This window comes from Homarus americanus, unplaced genomic scaffold, assembly GCF_018991925.1.
Source record: "Homarus americanus isolate GMGI-L3 unplaced genomic scaffold, GMGI_Hamer_2.0 scaffold376, whole genome shotgun sequence".
NCBI lineage: Eukaryota > Metazoa > Arthropoda > Malacostraca > Decapoda > Nephropidae > Homarus > Homarus americanus.
Genome location: NW_024734656.1, coordinates 71,378 through 92,916, shown reverse-complemented (window position 1 = coordinate 92,916; position 21,539 = coordinate 71,378). Strand labels below are relative to the sequence as shown.

Below are 21,539 nucleotides of genomic sequence, written 5' to 3'. Positions count from 1 at the left end.
AGCTTGCAAGTGAGGAAATACATTTGTATAAAATCTGAACAAAATCAAATCTAAGCTTTGATCTCTTATGCCAAAATGCAAGGTACTGTAATAGGTCTTGCATCCCTTGCGCGATATAACATTTTTTTGTGGAAAATGAAAACTTATGTCGTTAAATAGTACAGATAGCCTTATATTACTAAAAAATTTCAAATATGGTGATTTAAAACTAACAGGCACAGCTTATTTGACATCTTAAATATTGTGAATATTGATTATTCAATGCTCATCGATTAACACCAATTACCATTCTTGAATTTTATGATTTAGAGCCAAGACCATTAACCAGCACATAAAGGATTACCGGTAACTGTATAAAATTTTATCAAACTTTACGTTGTGACTTCATATGTAGAAATGCAAGGTGGTACTGTGCCAACACAGAAATCAATCTCTATCAGTGAGGGAGTTAGCTTCGCCGCTAAATATGAGTTTATTATTTGCATTACACTATACAAGGATATGTGAATAGTTTCAGCTTTCCATGTGTTAAGAAGCTTCTATCCACTTGGTATTCCAGGCCAATGTTAATGACTCTTCGGGTGATTCGTGATTAGGCACATACCTCTTCCTAGGAATGTCTACCGTATGCACAATTATGTCATCAAAACTATCTCTTCCTTCTCCCTTTTAATTGTGTTTCACAGATTTCTTATAAATTCATCTGCCACTTTACCATTCCTACATTAAACAGTACCTTTTATATTCCACACTCCCATGCATGCTATCTGATAAGTTTTCCCAGGTGGTCATGGTGACTCCACCTCTTTCAAGAGACCCTCTTCAAAATTATCAGATGTCAGCATTTACCATCTCAAATAAACAATGAAGCCTCATAGGCCTATTTTAATTATTTGTATGAGATTTAATTCACTATCCCACCCTGCACAGTATATGACCCGAAGGTTATTAAATCCAAAAATGTTACACTTGCGTTTATTACAATTAAATTTGATTAGATTATAGAATATACTCTTACAGTAAAGATCTACACTACATAATTACATGTACATATTGCTATCATCTATAAAGTAAATAAATATACATTCTATGAAAAATTTCAATGGTTTAATTTCTAACTCTTAGTGAAGGTAATCTAGCTCTTGACTTGGGTTACAGGTGTGTAATTAGAGGTACAGTACCTGAAGACTGACCTGCTTGGGGTCTTATGCCCACACCTGTACACTCCCACAATGCATTACAGTATTATTTTTTCTATGGAACCGTCTTGTAATTTTCTCATGTATTTCAAACTTTCACTGAAAATAAATAAACCTGTATAACATTACACCCTGTATTCGAAATAACAAACATAAATACTGTATCCAACATTGTTACCCAAAAGTTACAACTCTACTGTATTGCTTTACCCACATTGCAGAACCTTTCAACCACTTCCCATACTTTTCAAGGTCTATCAAATGCTATTGACTCTTAATGAGCAGACAAGTAACGTTAACTTTTCACCAAGAGAAGGAAATATTGTTTTTTGTGGAAATGACAATACTTTTTTAGATCCACACACACACACACACAACTCATTATTTTACATTTATACATGTTACTGTAACTGACCACTTATGTACATATTAAATGAAAGATTATACACGGGGGTACTTCTCACTTGACACTTACAAGCACACAAAAATTAACTATGCTAATATAAAAATAAAAGAATACAGAAAATACAATAAAGTAAGAATTAGAACATATGAAACTCTTATATAGTACAGTACTATAGATAAAATGCCTGGCACAGCTGAAAATTATTAAATATAAAACTAACAGGTCTTACATAGCAGAGAAATGTAGAGGCAACATTAACAAGTACAGTACTACAGGTATTCATATAATAAGCACCTAAGTCTTAACTAAAAGCCCAGACTTAACACCAGGTTATTGTGCGGTCTTACATATGAGTGTGTCTATGTTGTCCTCACACAGATCTTAAACTAGCATAGATTGTGATTTTGTTTAGAGTTGTATAAATTGAGAAGTTATACAGGCAGATCTTTTATAGCGGAGCCTTGTCTCACACCTATTGGCTCGGTAGGGTTGTCAAAAATCAATCTTCAGTTGTGTCATATTGTCTCGCACAATATAATAAACATACCTTTTGGAGCGAGTGTAAACAACCATCTTTGTTTACATTCTCATCTGATCAACATGAATAACCTGCCAAAATTTGTGTCGGCTGTCTCTATACTCGCTCCTTTCCCGTAATCTCCTGTGTGTGCTGAGTAAAAATTTCAGGCTCAGTAGCCGAGTTGACCAGGAAAGTTATTGGTATGGACTTGAAAATGAAAGTTATGATAGGTGCACAGTAGGAGCGGGATTACAGCCATTTGAACTTTCAGAGAACATTGAGGACTTCAGAGCCAGGAATTTAATGTCACACATACAGAAACACCATGAATGAACTGGCTGTATTGTCATGTCATGGTAAAAGTGAAAGTGAGTCTCATAAGCCTGAGAGACCAGTCCGTTGAGGGTAAATGCAGATATAGCATATTATTCAGTTTGCCTAGTTTGGTACACAAGGAGGCAGTGAGTGTAACTGGTACTGTACTTGACCACCTTCACTTTTTTAACTGTTACTTGCCTCTCATCCTAAGAGTTACCAGTTCACACCTTCTGGCATACCAAGTACAGCTACAGGAAACCCTCAATAACTCGGAATTTCATATAGCTCAGCATAGATATGGTCTTGGAATGTATTATAGTATAACTCGGGAAATGCTGAGATATATAAAATTATCTGGGAAAATCTCAGCATATCTGGCCACCTGCATCACCTACCATGCATCTGTGTCACTACTATGATGCTTCATTCTTCACCTGCAGTGCTGGTAAGTATTACCTTTCTACATTTAGAAATTACATGTACACTCAGTAAAAATAACTACCGTACAGGTGGGGTCCGATGATTTTCAACTGAACATTCCCGTTGTCTTGCGAGGGTCGGTAGGCCTGAATGCGAGACATTTCGTAATTAATTTTGTAGGCCGAAATTAGCTATTTCATTGACAATATTGAATTACTTTGTTACAATATAACTGAAGAAAGTCAGTACTGATATCTAGATAATTTAAACTATTTTATTAAATGTTCCACACACCATGGACTATAGTAACCATGGAAGTGGATGAGTTGCCATATAGGAATGCATTATATGTTTGGCAGAATTAGTGGATACAGTAAAGGTATAAGATTATTTTGATACCAAATTTAGAATCTGAAGTTTTGTATTGCTACTTCACTTTGGGCTAATGCCACATTATGTCATTCTTTATTCGTATCGGAAAATATACCATGCTGTTCCAAACATCTGAATAGCTCCACAGTTTCGCATGCCGTCATAATGGAACCCGGCCCAACGACATTTTACTATATGGTCGATAATTCCGGAAAACGTAGTACAGTACTGGGTTTACCTTTATGAGAAGCTATGAGTTCATGAACCTTGTTTGGAGCACGTGTGGCCGAACCCATACACGCACAGGGCTACCAATGCGAGGAATGCCTCAGGGGCCTTTTTGAAACACTTCTTTTGTAGTGTCAGTTTGTTTCAGGCAGGAATTGTAATGGTAATTTTTTTACCGAGTGTACACATATATATGTCGATAATTTTTTATTGTTGAATTTTTGTAGGAGGGGGGAAATGCCTCGATAAGTCAGAATTTGGGATAACTCGGCAAGACCAGAGCCCCATATGTGCCGAGTTATCGAGGGTTTACTGTAACTGTGAATGGATATCTGGTTGCCTTTACAAAGTCATACTACCAGACTATTCTTGATATATCTGTAAATGTAACTCTGAATCTTAAGTCCTTTCGTATTGTTCTGAACACCTGAATGGGCTTAAACCTGTCTAAATATCCAATAATTAAAAATTTCAAAGATTCTTTTAAATACAATGACATTTAATTTAATGAGTTACTTGTACAGTATATAATTAAAAATAAATACAAATCTGAAGAGAGCTTGGTTCCTCTCATAAGTCTTACATTAAAAGATCTGGTTTAACATTTAATACCAAAAGATTCCAATCCAATCTCAAATATTAAATACAATAAAATAATAATAATAATTTGGGACACTCTAAAATAGATGATTTTAATTCCCATTATGAATTTTCATATGCGTTACAAGATGAGATTTTTGTGTAAAGTCTCTAAGACACTCCGTACACTGATATGGTTTCTCTCTAGTATGAACTCTCATATGTCGAACTAGATCAGAATTATGTGGAAAACCTTTATGACACTCTGAACAATGGTAGGGTTTTTCTTTTCTGTGAGCGTCAATATGACATTCTAAATCAGAAAGCTGTGAAAAGCATTTAAAGCACTCGAGACACTGGTGAGGCTTATCTCCGGCGTGAACGTTCATGTGTCTCTCTAGGTCAAATTTTCGTGAGAATTCTCTATTACACTGTACACACTGATGTGGTTTCTCTCTCGTATGAACTCTTTCGTGTCTTACTAGATCAGATTTTTTCACGAAATCTTTAAAACACAGAGAACACTGATATGGTCTCTCTCCAGTGTGTACCCTCATGTGCGTTACTAAGCTAAATTTTCTCGAGAAGCCTTCAAGACATTCTGCACACTGATACGGCTTTTTAGAAGTATGAACTTTCACGTGTCTCACTAGATCATATTTTCGTGAGAAATCTTTTAGACACTCTGGACACTGATATGGTTTCTCTGGTGAGTGAACTTTCATATGTTTTACTACATCATAACTTTCTTTAAAGGTTTTAGAACATTCTGGACACTGATGCAGTTTATCTGCCGTGTGAATTTTCATGTGTCTTACTAGAGCAGAGCTTTGTGAGAAGTCCTTATGACACTGTGGACACTGGTATGGTCTCTCTCCAGTATGAATTCGCATGTGTCCTTTTAGATGAGGTTTACGGGAGAAGCCTCTATGACATATTGAACACTGATAAGGTTTCTCTCCAGTATGAACCCTCATATGTATTGCCATCTGGGATCTACAAGTAAACTCTTTAGGACACTCTGGACACCTATATGGTGTCTCTTCAGAAAGAACGCTTGTATTTTCCATTGAAGCAAATTTATCCCTGAAGTAACTTTTCTAACCTTAAATTTGATAAAAAAGGCATGGGCCTTCCCTGTAAGATCACTCACATGTACTTGAAATAGACTGCCTGTGAGTATTAAGGAGGGTAATTTTCAGCCAACATGTAATGGTACAGTAGTCAACTTTTCACACACACTGAAACTCCTAAATCAAGTCATCACTTAATAAATCTATCAAGTTCATTGGTGTGATATTTCTATTAATGTACATTCTATATACAGTACAATACTGAAATTTTATTTCTTATATAGACACTGAAAAATAAAAGACTTGTAAACTACAAAGTGTCAAAGACATTTACAGACAAAATTTATTTTGCACTTACTGTACAGTGCTTACATTATACATAAACTTGATCAATGTTTTGCTTGTACTGTACAGTAGTATAGCCAGCCATTTGTAACTTGTCCTTCATCTCATATCTGTTGAGAAAAAAGGTTTGATTAAGTTTGTGATATAATATTTTGGTGGCCATAGAGATAAAGCAGAGAAACTGTACTGTACTTGTATCTTATTTATACATAATTAGAATATGTAATTTAAAAATATAAAATAATTGTCTTTTAACTTAATTTTCCACATTACACAAGAGTAAATGAGGAGAAATTGGACAAGTCTACTGGTGTTCATGTGAGTTTAGGATTAAGTGGTGATTGTAGAAGAATGATGACACATTGAGAGCTTATTTGTATACAAGTAATTAAAATCACAGCAAAAGCTAAATAATAATTAAATATTTTTATTTAAATGAAAAAAGCATACATGTAGTAAAAGAAAATGGTGACATTGCGTAACTTTTGGTTTTACATTCATTAACCAAAACAACAAAAAATAATTTATTACCTGTAGTAAATTTTGTTTAAACATTAATAATTTCAACTACAGCATAGTACAGTAAAAACTTTATTATCATACATGGATTTTAATCATTAATTTTTAATATCCACATTAACATATGTTCAATCTATTATCTTATACACAGTATAGTGTTGCACAGTTTAATTTTTATGTAGCTACTGTACCAATATAGGTGACAAAGATGTTCACTAAAAGACAAAAGTAGTGTTGTGAAATTTGGTGAAAACATATGCCGAAGGGCTAAACTTTTGGTGCGCTCTGCCTTGTGGTAGGGGGCTCTCATAATGTTTCACGAGTTATATTTAATCTTCGGACAAAACCGCGACACGACTTTTGTCTTTGATTGTACAGTACACGAAATGAATACAGTCCAGTAGTGAGATTAAGTTTAATTTGAAAAATACAGTACAATACTTAAAAGTTTCAAGAAACAAGTGTAATACACCATTAGTACAGTACAGTAGTGTACTATTTGATTTGTAACTGCTGTTCTGTACTGTCTGCTAACTGGCATATTTGATAAACTAGTTTTATAATTACCATACACTGTATCCTGCCTCATCCACCAAAAGGAAGTTTTCTTGCACAAAGTTGTCAGGTAATACCAATATGTCTGTAGCCCTGAAAGAATTTAAATAATTTTTCAATACAACCTATAACATAATGCAGAGAATAATCCTAATACAGTACATAGTGTATGTTGAGGCAGTACAGTATATGTACAACAAAAAAGGCCCATTATAAAGGATAAAAACTGACATGAGTGGTCAACTTTACTCAGATACTGTACTGTATATATTTTTCTAATCCATTACCAATAACCATTTTGACCACTCATCAGTTTACTAGCTGGTCATGTGTTTGGTCTGTTCTTCACTGTCCAGCGTTAATACATGAGGAAACTTGGAGAGAACCTGTAATGTTTTGTGGGGTTACAATGACAGGCTAACACCGATAGATATGTAACTGGGTGGTAATTATTAAGAACATGGGTCCAAGTTATCCAGCTACCTAATGAAAAATACCTAAAGAAGAAAACTTACTTCTTACCTCCAGAATAAAGCAAATCGGGTGGAGGAATAGCACTTTTCATATTCAGGTTCTTACCCAGTTTTTCCCGTAAATAAAGCTGACATAACTGTTGACAAATGCTCCACAACAACCGACCAACCCCAAACCAGCAACCGACAAGTCATTCTTCTTTTCTACACAAAACCTACCTAACTAAACCTAACCTACCCTACCTAACTAAACCTAACCTAACCTAACTAAACCTAACCTAACCTACCCTACCTAATCTAACCTAAATCGTATTATAATGTTTAAGTGAAGCTCAAGTTTAGGTAGGTAAGTCTGGGTCATTTAAGGAACGATAAATTATAATAATGTAGCAGTATCTAATAAATCAGGAATTTACCAGATCCATTGATGGTCAACAATGACACTCGTGATTTTCCACCTGTTAAATGTGAAATACCAAAATGTCTATAATATCACTGTTCAAATTGTGCACGATTTGGTAACATCTGCAAATGAATAAACAATATATTCACAGCTGTCATACACATCCATGTTCAGGTGAGGCAACAGTATCGGTAATCACTGCTGACTGGCTGTAATAAATAAACTTTAAAACCACCTCAAACTCATTAACTGAACACTCACAACTGAGGCACCTTGGACGTGATTTATTTTCTTCAATATAAATGGTTTGTATTACTTTATATCCATACAAACAAATTCTTATGCATGGTATTTTTCCCAATCTACATGATAAATTGTTCAAATCAAAGGTATGGGTATAAATCATATATTAAAAGTATACAAACAATACTGAACAAGTTAACAGGCTATTAGAGGGTTCTGAATCATCTACTCGGTTCCCTTAAAAAAAAAAAACTTTTGGATACATAGATCTCAACAAAAACGTCCCACAGTCTTACCAGGCAGGAATGTGAGGGTAAATAACAGAACATAAAGCCATAAATGCGTCCATTACACAGCCACTCCTTACTACCCCTCTCACTGCGTATACTGTATTTGTAAGTGAGTGAACATTTGCTATTTTATAATTATTATTATTTTTTTTAGATATATAAAGAACACATTGATATCAACTAAGGTTATTTATTATTACTTTTAAGCATGATCAGAATCACAAAATGAAATAATAATTTTGCTACAGGATATGAAGCTTCTCCTGGAAAATGGAAGTTATATAATTAAATTTAAACTAAAAAAAAATTTCTACTTCTAGAAAAATAGCCAAATCATCTCACAATTAAAAAGTTCTTGGAATTACAAGGATACATATACATCCGGGTGGTGACGGCTGCTTGACCTACCTTCCTTCTTTCGTAGGCTTTTAGTAAGACCCTTTATATTATTTCATTTATTATGTACTTAGATTCCTGCCAGATGTTCTTGGTAACATTATACAGGGGACCCTAGTGATAGCACTGGGACCCAGCTTCCTATAATACGGAATAAACTGTTTAAAGTGTAGTTGATTATCAAGGCTATTCAACCGGTGACGGCTGAATAGTCACTGAGTTTACTGTACTTTTCGCTGATCAGCTTGATAGCCTCTTGGGCGGTCGGTAAATAGTAGGCAAATAAGGCAATACATAAGAGCATAAGAAGAATGAAGCAAACTCCAGTAGGCCTATTAGCATACAATGCAGCCCTGTTTATACCTAGCTCATATCACTCATTAATTTATCATTTAGCCACTTATTATCAGCTGGATGGCCGTTCGGGCAGTTAGTCTGTTCTTTTTACTTTATGAACTTTATTTTCCAGTGTTAGTACAGTACTACAGGAAAGAACCGGAGTGCCTAGAGGAAACCAGCGATTATTTTACCTTATTTACCTAATGGCCACCCGCTAGAGGTGGCTATACTGGGGAAAAGAGGTTAGTGTGAGCTGGTAGACCGTGCCAGAGGTCTACTACCTATATTTGAAACTTCTCAGCTATTTGTAGTTTATAATGGTATCCTTAGTTCTATTTCCAAACCAGTATTTGGCTGATTCCCGTTTAAACTTAATTTACTTAATTGAAAATCTTTGTTACGTGTCCGACCCTGATATGATTGATTAAGTAACATAGTTACATCATCAATACAGTTATTTAACCCTATCTTCCACTTTTACACTTCTTGATCATATCTCACCTCACTCCAAGTCTCTCGAGAAAGAAAATTCAATTCTCTCAATACGAAAGGTTCCTTCTGCCCGATATTAACTTTGTCATTCTCCTCTGATTGCTTTCTAGGGAATCAATATCCATTCTTTCGGGAAATAACCGGAGACGGCTCCCACCCAGTGGTAATTCGACAACACTTATGAGATATCTACTGCTTCTGTACATACGACTCTAGCCGCTGGTAACCAGTGGAAGCTGAGTCAGCGGCGAAAGAAGGAGTCGTAACAATATGTTGTGTTGTCAGAGAAAAAAAAATGAGACCCTGCAATTATGTGTAAATGAGGCAGAAAGCCAGATCAGCAACCTGGGACTTGGTCAAAAATTTTGAGATGCCATATGCAGGGGGGGGGGGTGGATGACTTTCAGAATGAACGAACACTGCGACTCCTGCTCCAGTGTTGATCAAGTCTGGCCTTGAATGAGCTCACACTCGGTGCCATCACAACGCTCTCTGGCAGATTGTTCCAAGAATTCACAATTCTCACTCCGAAAAAGTTTGCCCTCTCAGTTTTCGGGACTTGGGGCTTCTTCAACCTTGAGCTGTGGCCCCTTGTGGGGCGAGCGTCCGTCAGCTCCAGGTATGTACATTTGACTGAGTAGTGCCCCCTGAGATGTTTATACACTTCGATTAGGTCGCCCCTCGCCCGTCTGTAGTATAAGCTAGGTAGTTGCAGGCGCTCCAATCTCTCTAGGTAACTGAGGTTCCGTAGAGCAGGCACCAGTCTGGTGGCCCTCCTTTGGACATTTTCAATCAATTGACAGTCTCCAGCATACCTCGAGCCTCGAGGACCAGACGGGGTGACAATACTCCAGACGGGGAAGCACCCCACTCTTAAGACTGTGACGAGCGACGGAGCATCCCAAAGATACTCTATAGCAGTGGTGTTCAAACTCGGGTTAATTACCCCACCTGGGGTAAAAACTACATTTCGGCTGGGGTAATATGCTTCTGTTGGCACGGTGGGGTAACCTCGTATTTACCACTTATAACACTTACGTTTGCCGCGTTTGGCTTAAGCAAGGAGCAGTGGGATACCCAACTCTAATGACTAGGGCTATCGACGTACTTCTTCCATTTCCCACGACCTATATGTGTGAACTTGGGTTCTCGGCAATGTACCACATCAAGTCCAAGACTAGAAACCGGCTCGTTCCAAGCTCAGATATGAGGCTGGCTCTGTCAAAGACTAAACCACGCATCCAAAATCTGGTGTCGACAAAACCAGTTCATCCGTCTATAACAGCACTGTAACTGTAGCACTATTATTGATTTTTGTATAAGACAGACTAGAATTGTACACTTGTGTTTTGTATAATACACTTTATTGGAGGAGTAAAATTTGTAAGTATAATTGTAAGCTTGAGTTTTGTATATTAAACTTTATTGAATAGAATTGAGGAGTAAAATTTGTAAGTACATAAATTTTGTAAACTTGTGCTTTGTATAATAAACTCTATTGAATAAAAAGTAAGGAGTAAAATTTTACGTTGGGGTAATTCGAACCTGTCAGACTTTAAATAGGGGTAAAACTGGAAAAAAGTTTGAGAACCACTGCTCTATAGTCTTTGGACCATCCAGGTATCTAAACGATCAGTGGTGAAGAGGGTAATAAGACCTACAGTTTCGTTGCCTGATTCACCTTCTTCTCACAATGGCCCGAGAACTTAATGTCCTTTTCACATTCGGTCTCATTAATGCAGTCTCTTCGTCCTGTTGATACATGTGATCTCCTTACTATTGCTGCGACCCAGGTGCATCATCCTTTTGCACTTCATGACATTGAATCTTAGCAGCCATTTCCACGACTATGTGTCTCGATACTTTTTCTTTTTGAACACTGTGAGAGACTCCTGTTGTCTCGGTACCTATGCCAAAACCCTTCGTCCATTGTCATTTATTTTTTCAGTACAATTTTGTATAAATAGTTTTTTGGGTGACTGTACAGTGCAAGTCAAGGGGTTTAACAACTACAAGCTAATCAGTGGTAAGGAGACTAACGTAAAGTAAAATATTAATGTGTAAGAAAATATTCATAGATAGCTATAGTATTGGCATCACACTACTATTTTGTTTTATTTCTTTTAATAAAAACTTCCATTCCTCTTTGTTTTTTTAATCTGTTCGTTACATTACTATTCTTTTTCAATTTCTTATCATTAAATTTACCCGTCATCATTAGTTAGCTATGGTGAATCACGGTTGCCTTACTACTGTAGTGTAAGGGAAGATCGTAGTTCACACTCGGTGGGTGGTAGAGTAGTACGACTTGGCAACTTGAGCTGGTTGGGTCTGGAGGTCATGAGTGAGTGGTGAACAAGGAGATTGATCTAGTAGGACCCAGTACGCAGTATCTCCTATCTCGTTTTACTTCTTACTTGTGCTCTATCTACACTATAACGATAATTTGAAGTAAGTCGTAGGTATATTTTACTGTAGTGGTAGTTAGTGATTGGTAGTTTTTGTTATAAGGTATATTGTGGTTTTGTTTACGTTTAGGTTTATTTTCTTGAGATATCCAAAGCAAGATTTTCAGGGTCTGACTAATTACCCAAATGTACCCAAATGTAGCCAAATATAGCCGGAATGAAGTCAAATAATGGTCCTAGATGAATAAATCGGACTGCCAATCACTTCTCGACTAATATTTGGTGTCAAAAAGTCACAAAAAATTGGTAAACTTAATTTAATCTGAGTTAATAGATGGAGTGCATGTACCTAACCTAACCTAACCTCGACTAGTATTTGGTGTCACGAAGTAAAAAAAAATTGGTAAACTTAATTTAATCTGAGTTAATAGACACAAGTGCATATACCTAACCTAACCTAATCTAACCTAATCTAACCTAACCTAACCTAACCTAACACAACTCAGATTAAATTAAGTTTACCAATTTTTTGTGACTTTATGACACCAAATAATAATCGAGAAGTGATTCACAGCCCAAATTACGCTTGTACGACCATCATTTGACTTCATTGCGGCTACATTTGGGTAATTCCTCGCTCCGTCGGTACATGCGCGCGATGTATTAACTCAGATTAAAGTAAGTTTTCCAATTTTTTGTGACTTTGTGACACCAAATACTAGTCGAGAAATGATTGGCAGTCCGATTTATTCATGTAGGACCATTATTTGACTTCATTACGGCTACATTTGGCTACATTTGGGTAATTAGTCGGACCGAGATTTTCGTATTTATTCATCTAGGGAATTTCTTAATTTTTATTCTGTGTAGGTATAAAAGATCTGGTATTTACTTACAACTATGAGGCCTTCTTGTTAAACCAAACACTGTTTTACCAATAACTTAGTATTTGTGGTAATAATTAAGTTACACACCTACACTATGTTAGTAAAAGTATACTGTAGTGTTGTAGGCTTCAATATTGGACTGCAGTATATAAATGGAATATCTTATCAATATATTTATGCATTATTGTGTTGATTCCTATAAGAATTAAGAGTTTGAATTTGTTAGTTACCGGTCCGACTAATTACCCAAATGTAGCCAAATGTAGCCGTAATGAAGTCAAATAATGGTCCTACATGAATAAATCGGACTGCCAATCACTTCTCGACTAGTATTTGGTGTCAGAAAGTCACAAAAAATTGGAAAACTTACTTTAATCTGAGTTAATAGATCGCGTGCATGTACCGACGGAGCGAGGAATTACCCAAATTTAGCCAAATGTAGCCGCAATGAAGTCAAATGATGGTCGTACAAGCGTAATTCGGGCTGTGAACCGCTTCTCGATTATTATTTGGTGTCATAAAGTAAAAAAAAATTGGTAAACTTAATTTAATCTGAGTTGTGTTAGGTTAGGTTAGGTTAGGTACATGCACTTGATCTATTAACTCAGATTAAATTAAGTTTACCAATTTTTTGTGACTTCGTGACACCAAATACTAGTCGAGGTTAGGTTAGGTTAGGTACATGCACTCCTTTTATTAACTCAGATTAAATTAAGTTTACCAATTTTTTGTGACTTTGTGACACCAAATACTAGTCGAGAAGTGATTGGCAGTCCGATTTATTCATCTTGGACCATTATTTGACTTCATTCCGGCTATATTTGGGTACATTTGGGTAATTAGTCGGACCCGTTAGTTACTGAGAATCATGTTAATTCTGCACACTTATGGGACTCCAACTGTTGTTCGCATTTGGTGATCCGAGTTCTTAGCATTAAATCATTTAGGAAAGATATGAACTAGAGTAACCTAACTTAAAAGATGATAACTTAATATCATTATGTTAGATTTGTGAGGTTATGTCATATCTCAATTAGGCTTTAATGCTGTGGTTTTATAGATTGCTGAAGATAACCTATTTGCTAAATTCCCATATGTTACATTTAATAAAATCTTTGGTGATAGTTACTGGTTATATTACTAGTTTATATACTTTTTTGTGGATTCTATGTATGGGCTACATTATAGATGTACAGTACTCCATTATCGTTAATGCATGTTAGGTCACATTAATTTAATGGGGTGTGTGTCATCAGATTCTTAGGATTCAAGCCAGAGTTCTACTTGGGGAAGAGACATGAGTAGATAGGTATTTATTCTATAAGATTGTCATACAAGTTCACATTGATCCAGCATATACATAGACAGTGCAGGTAAGGCAGTATACATAGACAGTGCAGGTAAGGCAGTATACATAGACAGTTGTGGGTTCACTTGTGGGAACTGAGCATTATCTGTAGGACTTCCAAGCATCCTTTTAGCTGGCAAGGCATGGTCACTGCTCCCTGTGCTTACCTGCCTAACTGTAATGTTTTTCTTTTTGTCAAAGTAAAAAAGATAAAGTTTATTGAAAAATCGTTTATATATCTGATGTGGTCCTCAGGCACAGGGGCATGGCAGAAACAGAAACTTACCAGGGGGACCAGGGGATGGTCCCCCGACAGCCATCCCATTCCGCAGCAGACTTATGGTCCACTCTGAAGAAGGCGCTCTTCATCCTTGGCTCCACCACAATCATCTTCGTGGCACTTCGGAACAGTCTCACCTAGTAAGTTATGGAAAACATTATATGCCTTGTTATTTACATCTATTTAGAGATCTAACAAAAGACTAATATATACCGTACTAAGAAATGTTGAACATAATTGATTTTATAACCGAGAAAGAAAATTGTATTAGCTATGGAAAACCTTTAGTAGAAAAAGGAAATTTAAAGAGATCACAGTTAGGGTGAATGTCATTTTAGTGTCTTATATAATTGTAATGAAAATTTGAAGTTCACTATTAATGGAAGAAATTATGGAACCAGGACTTTAAAGTAATGGAGGTCTGTCTCAGGTGTTAACAGGCAAGGGTATGTACACTACAGTATATATTCCTTAGAACATTTTATCTAAGACTCGTAAAGCATAATTTGTTGTGGTTTGAAGGATTAAAATGTGGGTTTCATATGGACAAATGGTTGTATGGCAGCAAATTTGTCTCTGGCCATGTGTTCCCTCTGCCACCATACAACCTTGTAAGAGTTTGTTAATAATTTCTGAGGTTATTAGATTACTGGTCCCCAACCTTTTCATGCAAGTTGACTGAATGTAATGGTTAAATGTGTGTTGAGGCTCGCACTTCAGAATGGGAGATGGAATACATTAAATATCAGTGTACGTACTAATCACATGTTAACAAAATTAAGTCCGAGAAGTATTTACCCATAAGTTATTAATTTATTTCGATACACTATTGTAAACATCTCTCAAGGGAAGAAATACTCGTGAAATTTAGCATAATGAAAACTATAAGTGACAATTGAAACTACAGTACAGGTATTTTACTTTAACGAACTTGAAAGTGAAATACACACTACTATAATGTGATATTGGTTTCATTATTGGAGGAAAGAGTATTGAGGGTTAATATTATAAGTTTAAATAAAAAAAATACTTGAAAATGTTACCCCAAAAGCACTGTATTGTATTATTAATGTACCGTACTTATTTTCCAGCCACTTGCAGCACTTCTGGGGAGCATCTGGCAACTTCTGGCAGCACCAGTGGGATAAGATTCTTTATACCTTTGGGGATGACTCTTTCAGCTTAATGGTTTATGGTAATGTGACAATACAGTTCTGCAATAGTGACATGAAAATTTATTTATCTTTTTGATGAGTTGATGACATAATAGAAAATGAAAGAACAAAGTTTTTCTCTTTTAAAACTTTGGTTGACTATTAATTTACACAATTTTTATTTTTGTAATATAAATTTGTCTTATTATTATTGAATGAGTTACTGTATTTATGAAAACTTATCTGAGTGAGTTTTATAATCTTTTCTCACATCCTCTTGATATACGGTATACTTGTTACATAGAAATTGAAACAACATACAGTATATCCAATTATTTATAAAGTTTGAAAGATGATCAAGAAGTTTTATTTATATTGTTTCAGGATCAACAATTGTATCTTATATAGTATACTGGACTGTTGGCACCATCTACACGCTTATGGATGTGTTCAACCAACCGGCATTTTTAAGACGTTACAAAATTCAGCCTGGGACTAATGAGCCCGTTGAACCCAAGAAACTTCTCAAGGTATGGGCTTATACTTTGTGCTCGTGGGTGATAAGTAGCTACACAGGTGTCAGAGTTCACTGACTTGATAAGAAACAGTAAACAGGAATGATTATACAGTATACAGTATCAGAGCTTTTTATCTCCCAAGGCTCAGAGGGTGGAGGTTTATACCCATATCTTTCATTCTCTCTCATTAGTAGTAAGAAGATGAGTATATGTTTTGTACGTTTATGAGTGTGTTGATTGCATGCACCACTTGCAGAATAAGTTTGGCAGAATACTGTGGTTTTCATTTCTGAGTCCATGGTTTTATTTTTATTCATCATTTTATAATATAAACATGAGCAGCACTTAAATAGTACAGTACAACATATGTAGTACTGTACTGTACTGTACTATTTAAATTTCTAATGTCTCATCTGTTATTAAGAAATACTGTATGTATTATCAACAGAAATTGTATAATGCCTTTCAGTTAATTTTAATGTTCATGTCAATACTACTGTATAATATTACAGTACTGTACCTGTACTTTGAGAATAAATGTACAGTCGACACCACTTATAAGCCATATAGACTGGCAGCCTCACTGGGTCCATCCCTCCCCCACCTCCTTAAACACTCAAACCAGGTAATTAATCAGTGGTCAGCCAAGGTGACAGATCCAAGGCAGATCCAGGAATATCAAGGGGGGGGGGGTCCAAGAAGTTGTGGGTGGGGGAACATGGCGAGCACAGCGAGCCTACCAAGCTGGGGGAGGGAGGGGGGGTTGGAAGGGCACTGTACTGTAAGTCCCCCAGAAATTTTTTTAAATCTGACCAATATCATAGGCATTTTGTGGCCATTTTAAAGCCATGTGCACTGGATATTAAGAGATATTCTGAGGTCAATAGTAATTAATTTCTAATATACAGAAATGCCCGAGTACAATACTGCATTAAAGAAAAGTACCCGGTAATGGAATTTTCTGATGAAAAGGGGGGGTCTGGACCCTCAGGACCCCCACCTGTCATCTGCCCCTGGATATACTGTGAGAATTAATGTAGCACACGGTTTAGATCTTGACCACCCATTCCCAGAGCCAGGGATGTAATAGGGAAGATTTTCATCATGCTCTGGTATACAAGGTCCAAGAAGTTCTTAACCCTACCATTTTGATGGTCAGCTTATTCATTATTGTATAATGCTATGAAACTACTAACTAGAACCTGTAGGTGTGTTTGTTCTGTGCTGTGTTTGTTTATATAGCTGTACACACACTCTAAAAAGTGTCTTCACGGTTTTGTGTTAGACATTATAACACACAACGGAAGGAGGATTTTGACAACCCTATTGAGACAACAGGAGTCGCAGTGTTCATTTTGAAAATCATTGGACCCCTCCATGAAGATACATTTTGGAATGTGTGCATTAAGCTATTCATATCCACACACTAGTTACAAGACAATAACACTATAGAGGCTTCGTAAAAATACTGTAATGCATCTCTGTTGGACGGAAAGAGATTCGATTGAGATATGTTAAGACCTTTCTGATAATTATTTATATATTCTTTTTCCCCTGACAGTGTGTCATGTGGGTAAACTTCAATCAAACCATCGTGGGAGTTCCCTTCAGCATATTTTGTTACTACCTGATTTGTTTCCGTGGGTTTGACCGGTCGTCTCAACTGCCTACTTTCCACTGGGTTCTTTTTGAGCTTATCGTCTGCATATTGTTAGAAGAAATTGGGTTCTACTATTCCCACAGGTATTAATTTGTACAGCAATTCAATGCTCTCTAATTTTTCTCTCAAATACTCAATTTACTTCTTTCCATCAAGGTATGAAAGGCATTTACACAGGCTTTTGTTTACCATGGAATGTGATAAATATATACAGATTTATACATGTGGCTATTCTTCCCCATGTAATTAATGCTTTACCTGGATCCTTTACCCAGGGTTAGATCAAGTTTTGTGCCTGTGACTGGACCTGTGATGTGGGGTATAAATCATCCCATAAGCTAAATTTGAGAGGTTTTGCTTATTTATAAACTAGATTTTATGCAAAAAGTTCCTGAATCTCCAGTTTTGACCAGCAGACTTGACTGTTTAGTCCGGCCTCTACCCGTTTTTTCATCATCTTTATGCTACTGTAATCTATTTCAATTCTTATCAACATTCATTCTGTGCATGATAATAACACCACTGTAGTTCTCTTGTTTTTTTAATGTGTCATTCACATCTGTTGAAATATTACTCTACAATGTTTGTTAGGGGTCCCCCAAGTTCACGGATTTTTACTTCGCGGTTTTCGGTTATTCGCAGATGACACCCTGGATGTACCCAAGAATGTCTTTGGGTCGTTTTAAAGTTGCCGGCATTTTTGCGGCTGGGACAGGGAGCCATTTGTTCTAGAGACAGTAATTTCCTTTACTTGTATTGTATATATGTGTGTTTGTGTGTGTGTAGACACACAAACAAAACACATACAAATAAATATTTATTGGAAAATACTCTCACAAATAATCAGAAACAAATTTATTAGAAATGTGACAGTCTACCCTCAAGTTCGTGCTCTATTACAGTACTTTATTAATAGAGCACGGACATCAGGGTAAACTCACATTTTTAATAAATTTGTTTCTGATTATTTGTGAGAGTATTTTGCAATAAATATTTATTTGTACTGTATGTGTTTTGTGTGTGTGTGTGTATAGACACACACACACACACACACACACACACACACACACACACATATACAATACTAAAGCTAAAAGAAATAATTGTCCTAAGGGCAAAAACATAAAGGGAATATACATTTTTTTTTACACAAGTAAAAATGTACTCCCCCGGTCTGCAAATGTTATTTGCGGATTTGGCAATTCACAGCCATTTTGATAACCTAACCCAATTTGGGGGGCCCCTGTATTGCCTCCTGCTGTCTAGTATGACTCTGTTCAAACACATATTCTTGTGAAATCCTTTTTTTTATGTTTATCGCACTTAAAAAAAAAACAGTAAAAGTTTGAGTCATTTATCATTTCCTATTCAGTTCTGAGGAATATTTCTCCAAATTACCTACTAGGTATATTAATGTGAATTATTAGACACTTTAATGCAGTGGTGTGATCTATTTGCAAGATATGTATAACATTTATATACGAGTATTAAAAAGTGATTAAAGACAATATAACTTTACTAAGACATTCATATAAATTTAACAAAGTTCTTTTAATTTAAAGTTAGGGTTAAGTTGGAGCCTTTTTCCACAGGCTTTTCCACCACCGCATACTGTACAAGCACTTCCACAAGCTGCATCATGAGTGGCAGAGCCCCATTGCCATTACTGCCATATATGCTCACCCACTGGAGCATATCATCTCTAATATGGGCCCAGTGTTCCTAGGCCCTCTGGTGTTGGGTTCCCATGTGGCAACTATCTGGCTTTGGGTTAGTCTTGCCCTCCTCAGCACCTTGAATGCTCACAGTGGCTACCATCTGCCATTCTTCCCATCTCCTGAGGCTCATGATTTCCACCATCTCAAGTAAGTTTATATCTTAAGTCATAAAGTACTATGGAATATTATTTTATTAAGTTCACTGAGCATTTGATTTTGTTCCCAAGATATGTCCACACAGTCTGAACTCTCCAAGGTTCTTGTATTATAGTAGCATTTGTCTTACGAGATTGAATTTGTAAATGTACCTCATAAATTACACAGTTGATAGCATTGAATTTCAATATTTGTATAACTGTGACAGGTAGCATCTTTTGAATGACAATAGGGTTTTATTTCATTATTACCTGCATGGACTTAGACACTTTCAGTTCGTATCACTGCCTCTTCCTCCTCCCTCTCCCTTCTGTCTTCTTAGGCTGCTGTGAAATGAATTATTATTCATATATTTCTTTCAGATTTAACCAGTGTTATGGAGTATTGGGCGTCCTAGACTTGCTTCACGGCACCGATGATAAGTTCCGAGCATCAAAATGCTTCTCCCGTCACCTGATGATGCTGTCCCTTGTGCCACTTCGTGAAGCTTACCCTGATGGCAAACCTCAGGGCAAGGTCATTAAAGGAAAGCAGTGCTAAAATGTTGCCAAAGATATATATTATAGGCTTGGAAAACCTCTGCACTTGCTCTTTTGGGATACAGTAATATACTTGACAAAGTCAGGAGGGCTAAAGATGGTTGCTAGTTTTCATTTATATTTTTATTATATTTTTTTAATTTCAAAGCAGCTTACAGAATAAAGCATTTTACTCAAAACAAAGATGTAGTTTTAAATAATAAGACAGCACTGAAGAAACATTTTTTTTTTAAATTCTGATGAAGCAGAAGATATTCATAATGATCATAATAGTACAGTATCTGATGATGGTTAATCCAAAAGGGAAAAACCACAAACACTGTTTTTTTTTCAAAGTATAGTCATCATATAATTTGATTAAAGAATATTAAGACCCTGCCTTGCCACTTATCTCCACCCTGTGGGTTGGCATTAGGAAGGGCATCTAGCCATAAAACTTTGCTTCAACCCTGATGGTAACTGGGTCACCAGAGCTGTGCCCATCCCTTGGTCCCTGCTGCATATTCTGGGTTGGTGCCCTTGGTTTGCAGTGGTGAGTAGGGGGAGGGGCAGTACCCAGTTCTTGTTTTACCTAACAGCTGCCCATCAGGGAGTTGCAGCTAACCTGAAAAACATTGACAGTGAAGATAATTTTGTTTATGACAGTTTCTTGTGTTATCTCAAAGATTCTGTTCAGCATTTTTGTTTTAATTCTCTTATTCAAATCAAAGTTTTTATGTTGGCAATACAAGCCCTGCCCTCCTTTACAGCTCATTAGCTGATACATAAAGTTCAATTAATATTGATATAACTTTTAAGGATAACCAGGTCTGGCTCATTTTAATTCTGAATTTAATGTCTGTAAAGATATAACTGCTTGAAAACATTAGCTTTTAAGGTATAAGTGGAAAAATAATTCAAGTGAAGAACATTAACCGTCGAAGCCACGAACAAATTCACACTTTCGGAGAAGGTACTGTATCTTAGCCTAGTACTGTCAGCTAAAATAAAAGTAAAAGACTAGATTGAAAGCATTTAATTTTTTGGTAATCATTATTGATGCAAATTAGTTATGGATAAGATGTAAGTTTATAATTAGTGGAGTTTTTGTTTAGTTTGTTTGCCAGTTCAATGAGTTGGTGCCAAACCAGAATGTCAGCAGTTATTAAAGTAACCAGTTAATTGGGTGAAATTTTGGCTTTCTGACATACACATATAGACTTCTATTTCAACATAATATTTAAACAGTTCACATAAAATGACAAATATATATTGCATACTGTATACGAAATGTTTGGAACAAGCTACGGGTGGATCCAGGGGTCCGAACCCCCTCCTCCTTTTCATGTGAAAATTCCAATACTTTTTCTTTAATGCAGTATTGTACTCAGGCTTTTTTTGTATAGTAAAAAGTAATTATTATTGCCTCGGAATATCTCCTAATATCAAGTACACATGGCTTCAAGATGGCCTCAAAATGCCCATGATATTGATCAGATTTAAAAAAAATTCTGGGTGGGATCGCTGTGCTCGCCATGTTCCCCCACCCACAAAATTCTTCTTGGACCCCCTCCCCTTCCTCTTTTGATATTTCTGGATCCGCCCCTGCCACTGGTTCATTTGAAACTAATTTGATCTATTGACTCATCTATAAAACTTCTCATGGAAAACATTAATGTAACTTAGAATGGCTGGTTCTTTTCACTCATCGTACCCGGTATG

General features: G+C 36.2%; 2 protein-coding genes across 6 annotated transcripts; one reads left to right on the top strand and one right to left on the bottom strand.

Annotated features, from left to right (window-relative positions):
- Nucleotides 1-961: 961 nt before the first annotated feature.
- Nucleotides 962-9,500, bottom strand: LOC121870450 (zinc finger protein 271-like). 4 transcript variants are annotated; one of them, XM_042372273.1, is made up of 3 exons: nt 9,180-9,500; nt 6,547-6,627; nt 962-5,570 (listed from the first exon to the last, which is right to left on the bottom strand). In XM_042372273.1, the coding sequence occupies exon 3, from the start codon at nt 5,110-5,112 to the stop codon at nt 4,156-4,158; it is 957 nt and encodes a 318-aa protein (XP_042228207.1). In that variant the 5' UTR covers nt 5,113-5,570; nt 6,547-6,627; nt 9,180-9,500; the 3' UTR covers nt 962-4,155. The 4 variants fall into 4 exon arrangements, with proteins under 4 accessions (XP_042228207.1, XP_042228208.1, XP_042228206.1 ...); XM_042372274.1 differs by lacking the exon at nt 9,180-9,500 and adding an exon at nt 8,352-8,759; XM_042372272.1 differs by lacking the exon at nt 9,180-9,500 and adding an exon at nt 7,950-8,104.
- A 232-nt stretch (nt 9,501-9,732) lies between these two features.
- Nucleotides 9,733-20,842, top strand: LOC121870448 (fatty acid hydroxylase domain-containing protein 2-like). Of its 2 annotated transcripts, none has more exons than XM_042372271.1 (7): nt 9,733-9,789; nt 14,069-14,233; nt 15,185-15,288; nt 15,632-15,777; nt 17,327-17,508; nt 19,018-19,290; nt 19,662-20,842. In XM_042372271.1, exons 2-7 carry the CDS (start codon nt 14,079-14,081, stop codon nt 19,837-19,839), a joined length of 1,038 nt encoding a protein of 345 aa, XP_042228205.1. In that variant the 5' UTR covers nt 9,733-9,789; nt 14,069-14,078; the 3' UTR covers nt 19,840-20,842. The 2 variants fall into 2 exon arrangements, with proteins under 2 accessions (XP_042228205.1, XP_042228204.1); XM_042372270.1 differs by lacking the exon at nt 9,733-9,789 and adding an exon at nt 11,458-11,621.
- Nucleotides 20,843-21,539: the final 697 nt, after the last annotated feature.